At 41.7% G+C, this 20,607-nt stretch overlaps 1 protein-coding gene across 1 annotated transcript in view; it reads right to left on the reverse strand.

Moving 5' to 3' along the window:
* abcc4 (ATP binding cassette subfamily C member 4 (PEL blood group)) overlaps positions 1-20,607 on the reverse strand; it is a 411,789-nt gene that overhangs the window by 126,556 nt on the left and 264,626 nt on the right. The window contains exons 18-19 of the mRNA XM_080198151.1: positions 18,850-18,947; positions 17,572-17,718 (exon numbers count right to left, since the gene is read on the reverse strand). Coding sequence (XP_080054277.1) covers positions 17,572-17,718; positions 18,850-18,947 — 245 coding nt within the window. The remainder of the gene's footprint in view (positions 1-17,571; positions 17,719-18,849; positions 18,948-20,607) is intronic.

Genomic DNA, 20,607 nt, shown 5'->3' on the forward strand with positions numbered 1-20,607 from the left:
TGGCCATTCACATTGTAATCTGCTTTTCCAATTTTGTTACCAAAGTGGATAAAATCACATTTATCCAAATTATACTGCATTTGCCATTCATTTGCCCACACACTCAACTTGTCCAAATCACACTAAAGGATCTCTGCTTCCTCCTCATAGCTCACCCTCCCACCCAGCTTTGTGTCATCTGCAAATATGAAATTACAATTAGTTCCCTCATCTAAATCATTAATATGTATATAGTGAAAAGCTGGGGTCCCAGCACTATCCCTGTACTATCCCGCTAGTCACTGCCTGACATTTGGAAAAAGATCCGCTTAATTCTACTCTTTGTTTCCTGTCTGCCAACCATAGAATCATAGAATCCTTCAGTGCAGAAGGAGGCCATTTGCCCATCGAGTGCACCAACCACAATACCACCGAGGCCCTATCCGCATTACCCCATAACTCCATGCACTTATGCTACCTAGTCCCCCTGAAACTAGGAGGCAATTTAACATGGCCAACCCATGTAACCTACACATCTTTGGACTGTGGGGGAAAGAAGAGCACACGGAGGAAACCCACGCAGACACGGGGGAAATTTGCAAAATTCACACAGTGACCAAGCCAAGAATTGAACCCGGGTCCCTGGTGCTGTGAGAAAGCAGTGCTAACCACTGTGTGCCCAGTTTTCTATCCGTCTCAAAACATGGGACTTTGTCGAAAACCTTCTGAAGTTCCAAATAAAGCACATCCACTAGCTTTCCTTCATCAACTCTCTTAGTTACAGCCTCGAAGAATTCCAGTGGATTTGTCAAGCATGATTTCTCTTTCACGCTGACTCTGTCTAATACTGCCACTGTTTCCCAAGTGTTTTGCTATAAAATCTTTGACAATGAATTCTAGAATTTTCCCCATTACCGATGTCAGGCTTACTGGTCTATAATACCATTTTCTCTCTACCTCCTTTTTTAAATAGTGGGGATACATTAGCTACCCAGCAATCTGTCGGAACTGTTCCAGAGTCTATAGAATCTTGGAAGATAACCACCAATATATCCACTGTTTCTTGGGCCACTTCCTAAGTACTCTGGGGTGTAAATCATCAGGCCTTGGGGATTTATTCACGTTCAAATCCCCTCAGTTTCCCAAATACCATTTCCCCATGCTTTCAGTTCCTCCCTCTCACTAAACACTGTGTTCCCCAGTATTTCTGGAATTTGTTTTTATGTTCCTGCAAGCTTGCTCTCATATTCTATTTTCTTCTTCTTAAGCAGTCCCATAGTCCTCCTTTGCTGAATTCTAAACTGCTCCCAATCCTAGGTCTGTTGTTTCGCTCGGCCAATTTATACGCCTTGCCCTTGGATTTGATATGATCGATAATTTCTCTTGCAAGCCATGTTTTGGCTAACTATCCAATTTTACTTTTGTGCCAGATAGAAATAAATAATGTTGCAGTTCACCCATGCGCTCCTTGAATGTTTACTATTGCCTATCTGCCATCATCCCTTTTGGTAATATTTCCCAATCTATCATAGCCAACTCACACCTCATACCATTGTAGTTTCCTTTATTAAGATTCAGGATCCTAGTCTTAGAATCAACTATGTCAATCTCTACCTTGATGAAAAATTATTTCTTGTGATGGTTGCTCTCCCCAAGGGGTCTCGCACAACTTGATTGCCAATTATTCAATTTTCATTGTACCCACTCTGGAATAGCCAGTTCTCTAGTTGGTTTCTCAATGTATTGGTCCAGAAAACCATCCTGTACGCATTTCAGGAATTCCCTCTCTATGGCATTGTGACTAATTTGATTTGCCCAATCTATACGCAGATTAAAATTAGCAATAATTACAGACTTTCCTTTATTGCATGCATCCCTAATTTCCTATTCAATGTCATTCCTAACATCACCACTATAGTTTGGCTGTCTATAAACAACCCTTACTGATGTTTTTTGTCCTTTGGTGTTCCTTAGCTCTATCCACATCGATTCCATATTGTCAGAGCTAATATCCTTTCGCAGTATGGTGTTAGTCTCCTCTTTAACCAGGAATGCAGCTTAATTGCCTTTACCTTTTTGTCAGTACTTGCTAAATACTGAATATCCCTGGAGGTTCAGTTCCCATCCCAGGTCACCCTGCAGTCATGTCTCCGTAATCCTGACTATATATAAGATCCTGTATAAGATTCTGAAGGGTATAGATAGAGTGAATGCAAGCAGGCTTTTTCCACTGAGGCTAGAGGAGAAAAAACCAGAGGCATGGGTTAAGGATGAAAGGAGAAAAGTTTAAAGGGAATATTAGGGGAGGATTCTTCACGCAGAGAGTGATGGGAGTGTGGAATGAGCTGCCAGATAAAGTGGTAAACGCTGGGTCACTTTTAGCATTTAAGAGAAACTTGGACGGGTTCATGGATGAGAGGGGTGTGGAGGGATATGGTCCAAGTGCAGGTCAGTGGGACTAAGCAAGAAAATGATTCGGCACAGACAAGAAGGGCCAAAAGGCCTGTTTCTGAGCTGTAATTTTCTATAATTCTATGGTTCTATCTATTTGCGCAATGAATTTATCCACTTCATTGCAAATGCTCCGCTTTGCTTCACATTCATTCATAAAAGAGATGTGCTACCAAATGTTTTCACCTTGCACTCATCAGGACAGCTATATTCAATAAACCAACAATAAATGAAACAACAGTTTATACTCCATGAGAAGAGAGTTGGCAGGTTGGCAAGCAAACTCTGATTGGTACAGGTATTGTCATGGTGAATGTAGCAGAGAACATTAAATGCCAAGCTTATGTTTCAAATCCAAACCAGACAAGTTGACTCTGATTGATCATGGCACTATATATATAGTGACATACAGGACCCTGTCCTTTGTGGACAGAATGAGCACGTCCACACATTATTCCTTTAATAACTAAACAAAAGCTTGGGGAACCGCCATTTCCTAATGCATTCCTCAAAGCAATGCCTTGGCCAATTAGAATCAAACTGCCTGGCTTGAATTTGAAACAAAAATTTAGCAGTTAATTGTTCTCTGCTGCATTCTCCATGGCAATGCCTCTACCACTCAGAATCTACTTGTCAAACAATCAGCACTCTCTTCTCAGGCAGTTCAAATTGTTGTTTCCTTAACTGTTGGTTCTTCTAGTGTGGCTACCCTAATTAGTGTGGCTATCCTAATTAATGCAAGATAAAAAGCTTTGGCAGCATGTCTCTTTTTTAAAGAAATACCCAAATTCTGTACTTCCAAACTATTAAGTGAGTAGTGCTTCCTGATTTCATTTTCATAGTTCAATTTTTTAAACTGTATTCAATGTCTTAAAAGAGGCGAGGTAGAGAAGCAGAATGGCTTAGGAAGGAAATTCCAAAGCTTCAGGTCTAGTTAGCTGAACAGCCAAGGATATCAGGAGTGTGTTAGAAGTCAGAACTTCCTACCTATGTGGATACAGTTGCTGTAGTCCTCATGGGCACCAACAACATAAGCGGCAACAACATAAGCGGACTGTGAAAGAGGTTCTACTTAAGAAGTATGAATGGCTAGGAGCTAAATTAAAACAAGAACCTCAAAGGAAATTTCTGGATTATTACCTGAGCCTTGAAGTAGGGTAAATATGAATGTGTGGTTCAAGGATTGGTGCAGGAGAAATGGGTTTCAATTCATGGGGCAGCAGCACCAGTAATGGGGAAAGAGGGATCTGTATCGTTGGAACATTCTTCACCTGAACCATGCTGGAACTGATGTTCTGGCGAGTTGTGGGGCAGTGGAGAGGCCTTCAAACTAAATAACGGTGGCAAGGAATCAAGTGAGAAAGATATAATTAGTTAGGAAGGTAAGTTAAAGAGAGCGGACAAGACAACAACTAGAGAAATAACAATCAGAGCGTGGCTGGAAGGAGCCAAGCGTACACCCAGCAGATAAGGCTACTGTTCGCAAAAATTGTGAGACAGAATTAAAGGCTCTGTATCTGCATGCAACAAACATTTGTAACAAAGTAAATGAATTGTCAGCTCAAATAGAAATAAATATGAATGATGTGATAGCCATTACAGAGACATTGCTGCAAGATAGCGAAGGCCAGGACCTGAATATTCAAGGATATGAGACACTTATGAAGGACAGGAAAAAATTGGAAAAAGGTGAAGGGGAAGCTCTGAAAATTCAACATGACTTTAGTTCTAAAGTTCAAGATATGGAATCAGCTTGGATAGAGATGAGAAATAGAAAGGCAAGGAGTCACTTGTGTGAATAATTTATAGGCCTCAAACAGTAACTACAACACAGGGTGAAGTGTGCACGAAAAAATAATGGGGGTTTGAGAGAAAGGTACAGTGATAATCATTGGTGATTTGAATCTACATGTAGAGTGAACGAATAAGATTGACAAAAGGCCTGGAAGATGAGTATTTTTGGGGCAGTTTCTTAGAGCAGTAAGTTGTACCAAACAAATAACAGGCTATTCTAGATCTGGTAATGCACAATGAGACAGCATTAATTGATGATCCCCTGGTAAAGGCACTCCTAGATTGCAGTGATCATAAACATGACTGAATTTCATGTACAGCTTGTGGAAGAGAAAAATAGATCTAAAACTAGTCTTTTGAACTTAAAAAAAAGCAATTAACAAGGCATGAAGCTGGCTAAAGTGAACTGGCAAAATTAGGTTAAGGAACAGGTCAGTAGAGATGCGGTGACAAACATTTGATTTATCATCACATGTATTGGGATACAGTGAAAAGTATTGTTTCTTGTGCGCTATACAGACAAAGCATACCATTCATAGACTACACAGGGGAGAAGGTAAGGAGAGAGTGCAGAACATTGTCACAACCAAGGTGGAGAGAAAGATTAACTCAATATCTGGTAGGTCCGTTCAGAAGTCTGATGGCAACAGAGCAGAAGCTGTTCTTGAGTTGGTTGGTACATAATCTCAGATTTTTGTATCTTTTTTCCGACGAAGAAGAAAGAAGAGATAATCTCCAGGGTCCGTGGGGTTCTTGCTTACATTGGTTGCTTTGCCATAGCAGTGTAAACAACAGCATGTTCTCCACTTTGTTTTCTGAAGTCTATGACTATTTCCTTTGCTTTACTGACATTGAAGGAAAGATTATTGTCATTGCTCCATTTTACTGGGCTCTCTGGGTGGGATTTTCTGGCCACGCTCGCCTCAAAACCAGAAAATCCTGCCTGAGGTCAATGGATCTTTGCATGGTCCCCACCCCCCCCCCAACTACAATTCCTGTGGCATGTGCAAATACAGCAAGTGATTGAGAAGGCAAATGGAAGTTTGGCGTTTACTGCAAGGGAAATGGAATCTAAATGTAGGGAGGTTTTGCATGGCATTGTGAGACCACATCCAGAGTGTTGTGTTTAATGTAGGTCTCCTTACTCAAGGAAGGATATCATTTCACTAGAAACAGTTCAGAGAGAAGTCACTCGACTGATTCCTGAGATGTGTCTGCATCCACTGGAGTTTAAGACAGTTGATCATATTGAAACATATAGACTTGAATTTTCTGGCCTCACATGCTGGTGGGATCTTCTGGTCCTGCCGAATTGCACCCTGCTGCGGGTTTCCTGGGCGTACATTCAATGGGAAACCCCACTGATAACAGCAGCACCAGAAGATCCCACCATTAGTCAATGATGGGCTGCCACTGCTGGTGGCAAAATATGTGGTGGGGTGCATATAAAATTCTGAGGGCACTTAACAGGATAGGTTCTAAAAGGATGTCTCCCCTTGGGGAGAGACTACAATTAGAGGGTAGTTTGAAAATAAGGGACCTTTCATTTAACATGAAAATAATTGTTTTCTCTCAGAGGGTTGCGAGCCTATGAACTCTCTTCTCCAGAGGATAGTGGAGGCAAGGTCACTGAATGTTTTTACCGTAGAGTTTTTGACTAACAAGGGAATCAAAGTGCATAGGGGTAGTTGAGAACACAATCAGAAAGCCACGATATTCTTGAATGATGGAGTAGCTTAAAGGGTCAAATGGCCCATTCCTGCTCCTATTGTATAAGTTTTCATTCAGAGGTGCAGAAATGCAGAGTTCTTGGAAGATTACAAGGTTGGAGCTAGTTACCAATATTGGGAAGGTCAAGGATCCAGAGGGATTTGAATATAAGGATAATCATTTTAATCTGAGGTGTTGCTGAAGCAGGAACTTCACATGCAAGGCCAGCTTTATTGTCCATTCTCAATTGTGCCCAAGGTGGTGCTGTGCCACCTTCTCGAACTGCTGCAGTCCATGTGATGCAAGTATTGCCACAATTCTGTGAGGAAAGGTTTCCAGGATTTCGATCCAGTGACCGAAGGAACTGTGATATAATTGTGAGTACGTGGCTTGGAAGGTGCCTCATCTCTTTGCTCTTTTAGGTGCTGGAAGTTGTGTGTTTGGAATTCTTTAGTGAAGGAGTTGAGTGAGTTGCTGCCATATTTCTAGTAGGTAGATGTTACACACTGATGCCACTATGCACTGCTGAGGGAGAGAATGAATGCACTCTAGTTCCAGATTCGCCAAGCAAAGGAAGTAGTTTGTTCTATTGACCCTACTAAATCCCATATGGTTTTAAATATCTCAGTTAGATCCCACAACTTTCTAAACCTAAGGGAATATAAGTCAAGTTTATGTAGCAACTTTCATCGGTTAACCTTTTTAGCCCTGACACCATTCCAGTGAATCTGCATCTCCTTAAAGGTCAAGATATCTTTCCTGAGGCTTGGTGTCCAAAACTGAGCTCAGTACTCCAGAGGGATTCTGATCAAAACACCGTACAACTGAAGTACCAATTTCTCACTTTTGAATTTCAGCCTCCAGCAACAACTTGCATTTAAATAGCATCTTTAACATAATAAAAGACCCAAAGGTACTTCACAGGAGTGTTATCAGACAAAGTTTAATGCGAGTCATTAAGTGGTAGGACAGCAGGTGACCTAAAGGTTGGTTAGAAGTAGATTTTAAGGAGCAGCTTAGAAGAGAATAGAGAAGTGAAGTGGTTTAGGGAAGAAATTCCAGAGGGTCAGCCAAGGAAATCAGAGATGTGCAAAAGGCATTATACAGGAATTGTAGAATTGCACAGTTCTCAGAGGATTGTAAAGTTGGAGATAGTTACCAAGGTTGGGAGCAGCAAGACTATGGAGAGATTTGAACACAAGGATAAGAATTTTAAATATGAAGTATTGCTGACCAAAAGCCAACTTGGGTCAGCAAGCCCATGTCTGATGAATGAACAGGACTCAATGTGAGAATGAATAGGAATGGAAATTCTGGCCAAGTTGAAGTTTATGGACTAGTCAAGAGAACATAGAACAAAATCTAGAACAAATAAAGGCATGGATTAGGGCTTTGCCAGCAGTTACGTTTCGGTGGAGCAGATACAGACGATACCACCACGTTAAAAGTGGACAATTTTGATGAAGGGAAAGGTTAGAGAGTTGAAAGTTCATCTTAAGATCAAATAGGGCATTGAGATTAAAAACAGTCCGGTTGAGCCTTGGCATTAGCTCTGTTCTCTCTCCGCAGACCTGCTGAGGTTTTCCAGCTTTATGTGATGGAATAGTCTCCACTTGCCTGAATGAGTGTAACAACACTCAAGCAGTACAACACCATCCTGGAAAACGTAGCTCACTTGATTGGCACTTCAACCATAAACATTCAGTCTCCATCATCAACTCATGGTGATAGCAATGTGTATGAGAGGCACCACAGAAACCCGCCACCAGGTTCCCTTTGACAGTACCTTCCAAATCCATGACTTCACCACCTGAATGGACAAAGGTGGCAGAGGCACAGGAACGGCATCACCTGCAAGCTCCCTTCTAAACCATACAACAATGACTTGGAACAATATCCTTCATACTCATGGGGTCAAAATCCTGGAACTCCATCCCAACAGTTCTGTGGGTGTACTTATATCAGTTTGTGTACTTTTTCAGGTTGTGTATACCTGTAACCAGTGATATCCACAGGGATTGGTGCTGGGACCACAACTGTATATACTAATGACTCAGAGGAAGTGTATTATAGCCAAATGTATTATAGCCAAATTTTCAGACGACACAAAAATAGGTGAAAAGGCAAGTTGTGAGGGGGATACAAATAGTTTACACGTAGATATTGATAGTGGGCAAAAAGTTGGCAAACAGAATATAATGTGGGAAAATGTGAAGTCGTTCATTTTGGAAGTGAGAACCAAAGTATTACTTAAATGGAGAAAAACTGCAGAAAGCTGCAACACTAAGGGACTTGGGGTACAGTCAGCTAGCACACAGGTGAGGCAGGTAATAAGGAAGGTTAATGGAATGTTGGCCCTTATTTCAAGGGGGTTAGAGTACAAGAGTAGGAATGTCTAGCCGCAACTGCGAGAGCACAGGGATATTGTGAGCAGTTTGGGTCTCCTTATTTAAGAAAATATATTAAGTGAATTTTCCCCCAAAAAATTGTAGTGTTACTAAGTGGGCATGGGTGAAGGTAGACACCATAGTTAGTGCGAGATTAATTGGCTCTGTAGATAATCACTATTAAATGTTATTGCACCCCATAGCTGTGACTCATCCACCTGTGAACTGCCTCCCACAAGGAGTTTTGAACCCTGACTATACCCATACAGGCTCAGAGCATTGTTCTGCGTGACAGGTGCTCTTTGGCCCATCGAATCTGCGATTGCCAGTTCCCAGCACCTTTGCCAGATCCCTGATTGCCATGGTACTCCAAGTGCTCATCCGAAAATGCTATTAGGATTGCGAGGTCACTGTCCCCCACCACTGGCATGGGATTAGACAGCCTGAGCTCCTCTACTCCAGTCCCCACCAGCCCCCTGAGCAGTTCCAACAATTTAGATCATGTAGGCTCACAGTGACAGACAGGCTGGCATGGCATCCTCATCATCCACCAGACCCTAGGCTCGGCCATCCACCACCCCTGGGGCATTGGGCAGCATGGTGGTGCCCCAAGTTTCACTCAGACATGGGCCCAGGTGCCAGTGTGCATCAAAGAACAGGTAGTCAGAGTCAGATTTGCGTTGCACCAGGGCAGCATCACAGTGCGCTGCATAGCAAGTTATCATCAGTCTCCTGCCTGGAGAGGGAACTCAGTAACACGACCAACCTAGGCCCATCAAAGAACAAAGAACAAAGAAAATTACAGCACAGGAACAGGCCCTTCGGCCCTCCAAGCCAGCACCGACCATGCTGTCCGGCCTAACTGAAACCCTCTACCCTTCCAGGGACCATACCCCTCTATTCCCATCCTATTCATGTATTTGTCAAGATGCCCTTTAAGAGGCACTACCATATCCACTTCCACTACCTCCTATGGCAACAAGTACCAGGCATCCACAACTCTCTGTGTAAAAAAGCCTGCCTCGTACATCTCCTTTAAACCTTGCCCCTCGCACCTTAAACTTGGTGTAATATTCTGCTCCTCCTCCAGGATGTCTCCCCGCTGCTACACCAGGTTGCTGAGTGCACAGCAGACCATTACGATGTGGGAGACCCTTTGAGGGCTGTACTGGAGGCCCCACCAGAGTGGTCCAGATAAGGGAACTGCATCTTCAAGAGTTCATGCAGTGTGAGGAAACATGATAACACCTGCCAAACTCCCCTGATTGGGGTGACAGCTGCTAGATCGGGTGTTTGTTACTGTTAGTGGGGTCTGGGTTGGGATGTCTTTGATAAACCACAGAGCAGATGGCAGGGTAACCAGTGTGTCACTAGTGGGCTTGGGAGTCGACCTCATATGCAACCCCTTGGGAGTCATTCAGCTGCCAGCAGGAATGCACACAATGCAAGCCCCAAGCCTGACCTGTGGATCCCAGACACTCCTGAGCCCCCATGATCTTCCACAACCATGCAAGCCCCCCATCCACCCTTCATTATGGCAACAGCTGACTCCCCTGCGCCCCAGAGGTTGGTGCCCAGCAGTATTCACCTCCTAGCTCTCCTTTGGTAGTGTTGCACACTGTTAAAGACCTGTATTAATTGGCACCAGAGAGGTTGGAAACCTATGGGAGGCAGAATGATTGCATTCCCTCACTAATGATGTTGGAATCCAATTAATTCTTTTCTGAGTGCGAAGTGGTTCGTGCCACTCAAAAGGGGCCAGGAAGATTGCAAACCGTTTGAGCTAAGTATGAATCGATTTTTAGCCTTGCATGCTATTTTCCCAGTTTGCCGCCATTCGCACTAGTCACAGCAAGATGGTAAAACTCCACCCATTATTTCATTTGAGGCAGTTCAGGAAAAGTTCACTAGGATGACCTCTGCTATGGAGGGATTGTTTTATGGAGATTAATCAGGTTGTGACTCTACTCATTGGAATTCAGGATAATGAGAGGTGATTGCATTGAAATGTATGTGTGAAATCTTGCTGCCGTTCACACCAGCCGGATCATACAGTCAAGCTTCCCGGTGATGCGGGAAACCCCATTGACAACAGTGGGACCATAAGATCCAGCCACCAGTGAGCGGCATGCCATCCCCCACCACTGCCAAACACGCCATGGAGAGGAAGAAAATTACTGCCCATAGCATTCTTAAAGAGCTTGACAGGGTAAATGCTGAGAGGATGGTTCCTCTCAAAGATGTGCTGACTGGCCATGTTAAACTGTCCCTTAGTGTCAGGGGGGTTAGCAAGCTAAATACATGGGGTTACTAGGATAGGGCCTGGATGCAATTGTTGTTGTTGGTGCAGGCTCAATGGGCCAAATGGCCTCCTTTTGCATTGTAGGGATTCTACGATTCATGCAAGAGTCGAGGACCAGTCAGCATAGTCTCAGAATAAAGGGATGCCAATTTAAGACCGAGGTAAGGGGGATTTTTTTCTCTCAGAGGATTGAGAGTCTTTGGAGCTCCTTGCCACAGAGCATTGTAAGGGCAGCATCATTGTGTATATTTAAAATTGAGATAGATTCTTGGTGAGTAAGGGAATCAAGGGTTACGGGGAAAGGACAGGAAAGTGAAATATTGGATCAGCCGTGATCCTATTGAATGGTGGAACAGGCTCATGGAGCCGAATGGCCTCCTTCTATTTCTTATGGTCTTATCTGCATTGATAAGTGAAATGTCAAAGTGGTATTCAGTAGTCATCAGCATAAATATTGAAATGTATTCCCTAACAGCAGTTTGTTTTATCGCAGTTACTGATAGCACCACAACAGCAACCAGATAACAATAAGTGTAACTGCATTATTATAATACATGAAGTCTATGACATTATTTGCAGTTCAAGTACACCTCCCTTAAAGCTATTCTAAAGCATCACACCCTGATAACAGATAAAGCCTACCTACAATTGTAAAAACGATATGATGTTTTAAAAGTCCAAACAAGACCAACCACACCTATTCTAGGCACTAAATCGTTATTGTACTCGAACACCCTGCTTTTATGGGTAAAATTACATAACTGGGTGAGTCACATTGATGAATAAACATTAAAACAATGCAAAGTATCCAATAAGTAACTCTTCAAACAATGAAAAATGAGTAAGAGTTTACAATATTATTGTAACTTAAGAAATAATTTATCTCAGGTAAACTGATTACTTAGGAGGCTGTGGGCAGATCCACATGATTTTCAGCTATGAATTGTAGTTCGGAGGATGTAAAATTAATAAATTAATGCAAAGAAAAGGTTCAAACTGAATAATGGCACTGGTCCTTATTCTGATAGGTATTACTTCCTCCTTCTCCCTTTCCTCTCCTTCTTCAACTCCACTGACCAGGCCACCACAACTATCAGCAACAATGTGCATATACATTGCCACTAATTCTTACCAAATCACCAATGGAAAAAAATCATGAGTACTAGGTTAGCAAAATATTTGTGTCTCTCAACTAAACATCTAAGATGTAAAACATCTCCAGATTCAAATTAAAAAATCATGTTGCTTTCACAGAAGAGGTAAAATAACAGAACACAGAGTTTTGTCCATTTAATAGTTCGCTAATGTTTCATGATAACAATTTCCCTTTTTAACTTTTGATTCTTCAGATGAAATTAAATCTGTGCAGGACAAGATTTGCGCAGATGTCCTTCCTACAACTCAGCAACTGGCCCACACTACAGGGTGATTAATGTACACATCAGTAACAGGTAAACTAATGAAAACACGGACAGGCTGGAAGGAGAACCTGCACAATAAAAGGCCAACCTGAAATTAAAGTGCTTTTTGGGAAATCTCCTAAACGTTTAAGCAGGTTATATTCAAAATATTTATGGATATTCATAGAAATCATAGAACCCCCACAGCGCAGAAAGATACCATTCGGCCCATTGAGTCTGCACCGACCACAATCCCACCCACTCCCAACCCCCACATCCCCACACATTTTCCCCACTAATCCCTCTAACCTACACATCTCAGGACACTAAGGGGCAATTTTAGCATGGCCAATCAACCTAACCCACACATCTTTGGACTGTGGGAGGAAACCAGAGCACCTGGAGAAAACAGACATGAGGATAATGTGCAAACTCCACATGGAGAGTGACCTAAGCCGGGAATCGAACCCAGATCCCTGGAGCTGTGAAGCAGCAGTGCTAACCACTGTGTTACCGTTCTGCCCAATTATTTATATAAAACTATTGACAAAGTTTAAAAGAAGCTTTTAATATGAAACTAAGGGCTATCCATGGGTGAAAAAACAGACGGACGGAACCATAACTTGGGGTGTCATGCTGTCAATGACTTACCTACCACTGATTCAATCGCCCCCACCCTGAATTTACAGGTGGTATGGCCCAACTGAGGCAATTAATGCCCAGTTATGAGCCTTATCCCATCAGCATGCTGACATAATAGGTGGTGGGGGAAGTCTGCATCCAACGTGGAGACCAGTAAATTTAGACTACAGCAGATGCCATCTCTCTGGCCCTGCACTCAAGCCTGGAACATTTAGATAACAAAAGGTGCCTGTGTCAGACTTCTATTTATCGACTACAACTCAGCTTTCAACACCATTATTCCTACAAAACTCATCTCCAAACTCTGTGGCCTGGGGTTCGGCTTCTCCATTTGTGACTGGATCTTGAACTTTCTAACTCACAGGCCACAATCAGTAAGTATAGGCAACAACACCTCCTCATTACCGGTGCCCCACAAGGCTGTGTCATCAGCCCTTTATCATATTCCTTATACACCCCTACGTCTGTATGACCAAAATCCCCTCCGACTCTATTTTCAAGTTTGCTGATGACACCACCGTAGTGGACCGGATCTCAAACAATGATGAGACTAAGTACAGGAAAGAGATTGAGAATCTGGTGAACTGGGGCAAGGACAATAATCTCCCCCTCAACATCAACAAAAGGAAGGAGACAGCCATCAACTTCAGGAAGTATAGTGGAGGGCATGTCTGTCTACATCAGTGGGGATGAAGTAGAAATGGTCAACAGTTTTATGTTTTTAAGTGTCCAGATCACCAACAAACTGGTCCTGGTCCCTCCATGCCAACACTATGGTTAAGAAAGCCCACCAATGCCTCTACTTTCTCAGAAGACGAGGGAAATTTGGTTGTCCATTATGAATCTTACCAATATTTACAGATGTACCATAGAAAACATTCTTTCTGGTTGTATCACAGCTTGATATGGCTCCTGCTCTATCCAAGACCGCAAAAAACTACAAAAGTCATGAACGAAGCCCAGTTCATCACTCAAACCAGCCTCCCACCCATTGACTCTGTCTTCACTTCCCGCTGCCTCAGCAAAGCAGCCAGCATAATTAAGGACCCCACGCACACCGGATATTCTGTCTTCCACCTTCTTCCGTCAGGAAAAAGACACAAAAGTCTGAGGTCACGAGCCAACTGACTCAAGAACAGCTTCTTCTCTTCTGCTGTCAGACTTCTGAATGGTCCCACCTTGCATTAAGTTGATCTTTCTCTACACCTTAGCTATGACTGTAATACTACATTCTGCACTCTCTCCTTTCCTTATCTATGAACGGTATGTTTTGTCTGTACAGTGCACAAGAAACAATACTTTTCACTGTACACCAACACATATGACAATAATAAATCAAATTAAATCAAATCCAAAAAGTAAAGTGAGGTATGCCAGCTAAGTGGAGGCTGGTTCATCCAAAATATACACAGGGATGGGAGGAGCCCTCCCTCCGTGTAAAATGCAGACCTAAGAATGCACATGGTACTGGTTTAGAAGATAAAAGATTAGTTCCAGGGGGGTGGGAGGTGGTAATATTAGAACAAGAGCTAAGTGGTATACCCAAGGAGGAAGTGCTTGGACGCTGGTAGGATCCAGCAGGAATTTAAATAACTTTATAATAAAAGAAATACTTCAGTATTTTCATGATAAAAGCTAACTTTGGCATCACTGATCATACTTCACTAATTCACCTCTTCCAGTCAATTGACTGCACTGCATAAATCACTCACTCTCTCCCTTTATTTAGTCATCTAAACTTGTTATGTGTTTTATAGACTTGTAAACACTCCAGAGCATTTGTCATTTGCTATAAAATAAAAAGATAAGTTGATGAGAAACCTGGGGCGGTCCAAATTTCAGCGACTATTTTCCAATCAATTTCTGAGGGATGGGGAATAAAGGAAGGTAGCTTAATAAGCGCTTCTCAAATATACTTGCTTTCAATTTATGAACAGAGTGACTTCCTTATTGATTTTTCTCTGCACAAACTATGAATTTGAACGAGCTTATAGGTTCTTACTTCCTATGGTTCAAAGAATAACCAAGATTTGATTAAAGCTTGTTTGTTTCTTACACTGCACGTAGCAACACCTACCAATGTAGTGTTCAAACAGGTATTGAATAAACATTTAGCATGTTCAGTTTAAATGAGGGTCAAGAAGTCGAATTTGTCACTGACTAATCTTTTTTGGATTGCTCAAATTGCACTTTGATTGATGGTGCATTCTAGAAGTCATTGGCTGGAATTTTATCATCCCGTCCACCATGGGAATTGGAGCAGGCAAGGGGTGGACCAGGAAAAGATCCGTTGACCTCGGGCGGGATTTTCCAGTTTTGGGGCAAGCAAGATCGGAAAATCCCGTTCAAAGTTCTTCACCTCAGGCATCCCCCAGATTCCTTCCTCACTGTTACCTCTTTGGACCATCATCGAAGCATATCAACTTTTCTGATAATCTCATGGCACAATTATTAACTCTCTTCAAACCGCATTCTCAATGTGCATAGCAGTGCAATGGCTGAATGACTCGGCCTAAATTCTTGTCTTTTAGGTGCTATCATCATTGGTCAGTCTGTCCATTAGCCTGACCCTATTTTTCTAAGTCAAATCTTTTTATGCAGCACAGACTCCCAGCAGGATCTCAGCCAAAAAGATAAGATGCTGCTGCCAACATACATAACCCTATCAGTACTGCAGTTAGACCATTGTCAGCTGATCATTTAAAGGCAACAGAATAATTAATGATTACAAAAACGGTTTTAAATGTGAAGGGCTCAACAAAGGGCTATAAAGATATAGTACTGAGGTAAAATGGAAGGACAAAAAGTTTCAACTGCGCTCTTCCCCTCCATTTAAAAGATTCTGAAGCCTTGCTATTTCTATCTTGGCCTATCATCTCCCTTCTCCAGCCAATCCCAGAGAACAGCTGAGAGTGCAGAAGCAACTCGCAAGCAAGGTCCTCCTCACCCTTCAAGCAGTTGCACATAATGGGCAAGAAAAGTGTTGGCTGGTGAGTGAAAGTGACTTCAGGGCAGGAATAATAAAGTAGGTTTTAGAGATTTCACCACTATCCACTCAATTACAGATGGGACTGCCAGGGAATATCCAGCTCACAATGGCTTCATCTCCTCCATGAGTTTCCAAAACGCTAACGTGTATCTTGTTTCTTCCAAAAACTTCAGCCTCAAGCTTTGCTCAGTGGTAGTAGGGGTTAGCATTTTAGATTTCAACTCACATCCTTACATCTTTGCTGATTTTTAAGATGACCAGGACTCTTGCAGGAGGCTGATAATATCCAGCATTACCTGAAGTCCTGCAGCAAAATAAGAATGGCGGGGGGGCAACCAGACAACAAGGAGACAAGGTAAATTTTATTTTAAAAATTTGTCAGAACTCCTGGTGCGACAGGAAGAATGGGAACATTAAACCTTTCAAGCTCAGCTTGACTCCACTCACTATTCTAACTACTCCTTTTATGTTTCTCACATCTAATCAACTCTTCTAACTATTGATGGCTTCACCGTGAAAGTGAAGCCCAGCATTTATATAACATCTTTCTGACCACTGGATCGCCTATAGCACTTTCCATCTGAACACTTTTGGAGTGTAGCCACTGTTGTAATGTACGCTGTAGTTAGTCCTTCATTCAAATCAGCGTGCTTAATATTCTCACCAACTTGAGCAGAATTTCCACATCACTGCTGCTTTAAACAGACTCCAAGAATTTTAATTTCTGTTTTCATCTCAACGCTTCTACCATATATCATTTACACTCTGCCTCCTCCCTAAATATGCAAATGCTTTAAAATCGTGACTATTATTCTAACTAATAACTATTAGTTGAACTATTATTGAGAATAACTATTATTTTCAACTCTTCACTTCCCCATTCTCTCTACAATTTGTTTTTCTGCCATTTTATTCTTTCTTGTTCCCTACAGGCGATGACATTGGATACTGTTTATCGTTTGTATATTGCCTTATTCTAGTTTTTTTATTTATTAGTGTCACAAGTCAGTTTACATTAACACTGCAATGAAGTTACTGTGAAAATCCCCTCGTCGCCACACTTGCTTTAAGTTTCCTTTAGAACCATTTCTGTATGTTATCTGGATTAGAATAAATCAAATATTACAGCCAGAATAATTAATATTAGGGAAATGCTAGGACTGAGATCACTATGTTCAAAATAAATGAGTTAGACTCATTTAAAAAAAAGGTAGAGCTGTGCTTACTTTGGTTTCTGAATTACTTCTTTGATCTATTTCAACGAGGATTACATCTTGAAATCCAAAATGACTAAATTACACTCCACATGTTTTATAGGCCAGGCCCAGCACAGAAGATACAGCACAGTTCAGTTTTTGGATATACTGACAGAAGATAGCTATGTATCAAAACACAGATGAACGCTTCAAAGATCACTAACTCAGTGGTCAGGAAAGTAACCATTTGAGCTTTGTTTCCCCGTTCAAGTGAGTTGGGGGTATTGGCGGGTGTCATTGTGAGTCATCGGCGGGGAAATCAGTTCTGTAGTTTACACAAGTGTTAGACTAGAGATTTTCTGTCTAACACTTCCTGAATATCCAGGCAGGTAAGTCAGAACTATCCAAAGTCTCCACTGCAGAGCGCTCCAGGAACAGGGGAATTGGCCATCTGAAGTTTAAACCCCTTGAAGTTCAGCGCATCAGAATGTCCATGGGGTCCTGATGCACATCTTGGATCTTATGCACTGTCTTCAATGATTTGGACTGTAAGATACTAATGATTCTCAACAGCCAGTTATAGAACACTGCCCCCAAGTGGCAGCTGTGCATAATTACAGCCATAACTCTTTAATTCTGAATCTTTGCTGTGTGACAATAGCTGAACTCGAATGCTAGCCATTTACTATTCAACTTAAAATATATAGAATTTCGCACTTACCAATAGGATTTCTATCAAAGAATAAAACAGGAGCTCTTATAATAGATGTAAACATTCTATTATGCAATTCTTGTGATGCTTTAACCAATACGTTGAAAATGATCAAACTTCTGGTAATTCCAAAAATAATCACAGTTATTGTTAAACCTGGAGGAGAAATAAAACTTGGTCAGTTTGTCAACTGATTCTAAAATTAATAATTTATTTACTATGACAGATTACAGCAATTTCACCTGAATACACCAAATAAGAAACAGAAGTGTAACATTTAAATTCTTTGAAATTCACATTCTTTAAAGTTGAAACTCGGTTATAGTCATAGAGGTATACAGTATGGAGACAAGCCCTTTGGCCCAACTTATCCATGCCTCCCCTTTTTTTTAAACCCCCGAAGCTAGTCCCAAAGGTCTACATTTGGCCCATACCCCTCTACACCCATCTTACCTATGTAACTGTCTGAATGCTTTTTAAAAGACAAAATTGTACTCGCCTCTACTACTATCTCTGGCACTTGTTCCAGACACTCACCACCCTCTGTGACAAAATTGTCCCTCTGGTCACTTTTGTATCTCTCCCCTCTCATCTTAATCCTATGCCCTCTAGTTTTAGACTCCCCTACCTTTGGGAAAATATATTGACTATCTAGCTGTTCTGTGCTCCTCATTATTTTGTAGACCTCTATAATATCACCCCTCAGCCTTCTACGCTCCAGGGTAAAGTCCCAATCTATCCAGCCTCTTATAACTCAAACCATCAAGTCCTGGTAACATCCTAATAAATCTTTTCTGCACTTTTTCTAGTTTAATAACATCCTTTCTATAATAGGGTGACCAGAACTGTACCCAATATTCCAAGTGTGGTCTTACCAATGGCTTGTACAACTTCAACAGAATATTATAACTCCTGTATTCAATGATGTGACCAATGAAACCAAGCATGTTGAATGCCTTCACCACCACTCCGTGCAGCTGTGACTCCACTTTCAAGGGGCTATGAACACGTACTTCTAGATCTCTTTGTTCTGTAGCTCTCCCCAGTGACCTATTAACTGAGTAAGTCTTGCCCTGGTTCACTCTACCAAAATGCATCACTTTGTTTTTATCTAAATTAAACTCCATCGCCATTCGTCTGGCCCAATTGATCAAGCAGCTGAGCAAGTAAACCTGCATTTGTTATGTCCCTTCAGAGAGGCATTGACAGGCCATAATCTTACTAACTTGGTGAAGGAATACTACTGAATTATTGATGTAAACAAAACAAATACCAACTTCTCAATACCTGCATATACCCCTAAATAAAAATTAAGATCCAGTTGTTGCTTTGTGTTGTTTGAACCATTTATTTGAGTTGTATTCAAACTCTCTTGACTTGTTGCCCTGCAAAACATAAAATGCAACATGTCAACATGTCTACATTTATGTAGATATGTCAATTGCAATGTTCACACTTCAATTTGAAGTTCTAACATGCTGAGTTCTCTTGTTCTGTTTTAGTCAGAGTATACTTATAGGTACTTATAGAATTTCTTACTGCCAGTACACTCTACAATAAGTCTTTTTCTTTTAAAAATATTTACCTTATGGCACAAGTATGAAGTCTCCACCTTCTAGGAATGGGTCTCTCTCCATTCCTTTTCTCGTCTCATATGCCACCTATGCTTATCTGCTAGGTACGCTCCCCCACTCTGGCTGTTTGACCTGTGCATAACTCATGAAATTGCATGGGCCATGGAACATTCTAGTCAATTGCCTATTATTTGGCTTAAAAAATTGCAAATTTTTGGAAGGTAAATGGGCTTCTCTGGGCCCCCCTCAACTTCTGTATAATTGCAGAAAGGTATCATGAGTTTGGGTTGCTGACCCAATTTCATGATGCAATTCTACAGAGCTTTGGGGCAAAATCCAGCCCTATGTCCCATTCAGTGATAGAGGGCATCTGAGGTCATTGGCCACGACCTGGAAGCAGGTCATGGTCAGTCATTTAAATGGCCATTCAGCATAGGACAGCGTTAGGTAATCCAGCAATTCAACAATTTTCAACTAGAAGTATCTGCAGCCTTTTTAGATAATTGTAAATCTGTATAATCTTTCTCAAATGTCCGTAAGTATAATTTTTTTTGCCACTGATCACAGGTGAAATTCAATTTGAACACGAATACATTTTCCAGATAATAAATACAGTACTGCTTAGTTATATAATGTTTCCCTCAAAGATGGCAGATGCAAGTGAGGGGAGAGGCAAAGGAGAAGGGCTGTGATTTGTAGCCCAGTGATTTGATGATGAATTGATGTGTGCCCTCCTTTGGGCTGTATCCACCAGAAGGGAGCTGACAGGAAGAAGAGAACTCCGTCAGTCAGACGTGCAGCCTGTGTGTAGTGGAGGTCAGTGGTGTAGGACTAGTGCATCACTCTTGGGATGCAATGTCAGAAAAGGCTCATTCACCTATTGAGCTTGGTCAGGGTAACTCTTCAGTATCTGTATTCTTCTGCCTGGAAGCTAGAGGTTAGCATCATAAATGCTGAAGCCTTGTGAGATTGTTCGGTGGTCCAAGGCAGAATGATGCAGCAAAGGTGTTAGAGGTTTTGGAGCCTGTACAATTGATGAAAGTGAACATCGTCTCAACTGTCAAGCATTATATTGACCATGTTAGGTGGGATAACATCAATTAACCCAACAGTTAATTAGTCATTGCAACATTATACTTATTTTCAGGAGCAGCACGCCCACAATTCACCAGAGAGAGGCAGAACTCTGGTCTCCCTGAGCTTGTGATATCCTGGCATATGAAGAGGTTCTCCTCAGACAATGCCTCTAGGTCAATTGTTGGAGGAGAGACTGGAGAAAGCTACAGGTCTGGTGAGATAGCAAATGGTGAAAGCTGAGAGAGAGTGGGAGGGTGATTGTTGCTTGACAAGATTCAATGAATGTTAAAAAGCTCAGCCTGGTGCTAAAAGCCAGGGAATTTTCTGGTCGAAAACTTTTGATGTCGTTACAAGTGTTTGAATGGTGTCATACCAAAAGTTGCACTTGTCTGTG

The sequence above is a fragment of the Carcharhinus amblyrhynchos genome, chromosome 10 (genome assembly GCF_965287045.1).
Source record: "Carcharhinus amblyrhynchos chromosome 10, sCarAmb.v2.hapA, whole genome shotgun sequence".
Taxonomy (NCBI): Eukaryota; Metazoa; Chordata; class Chondrichthyes; order Carcharhiniformes; family Carcharhinidae; genus Carcharhinus; species Carcharhinus amblyrhynchos.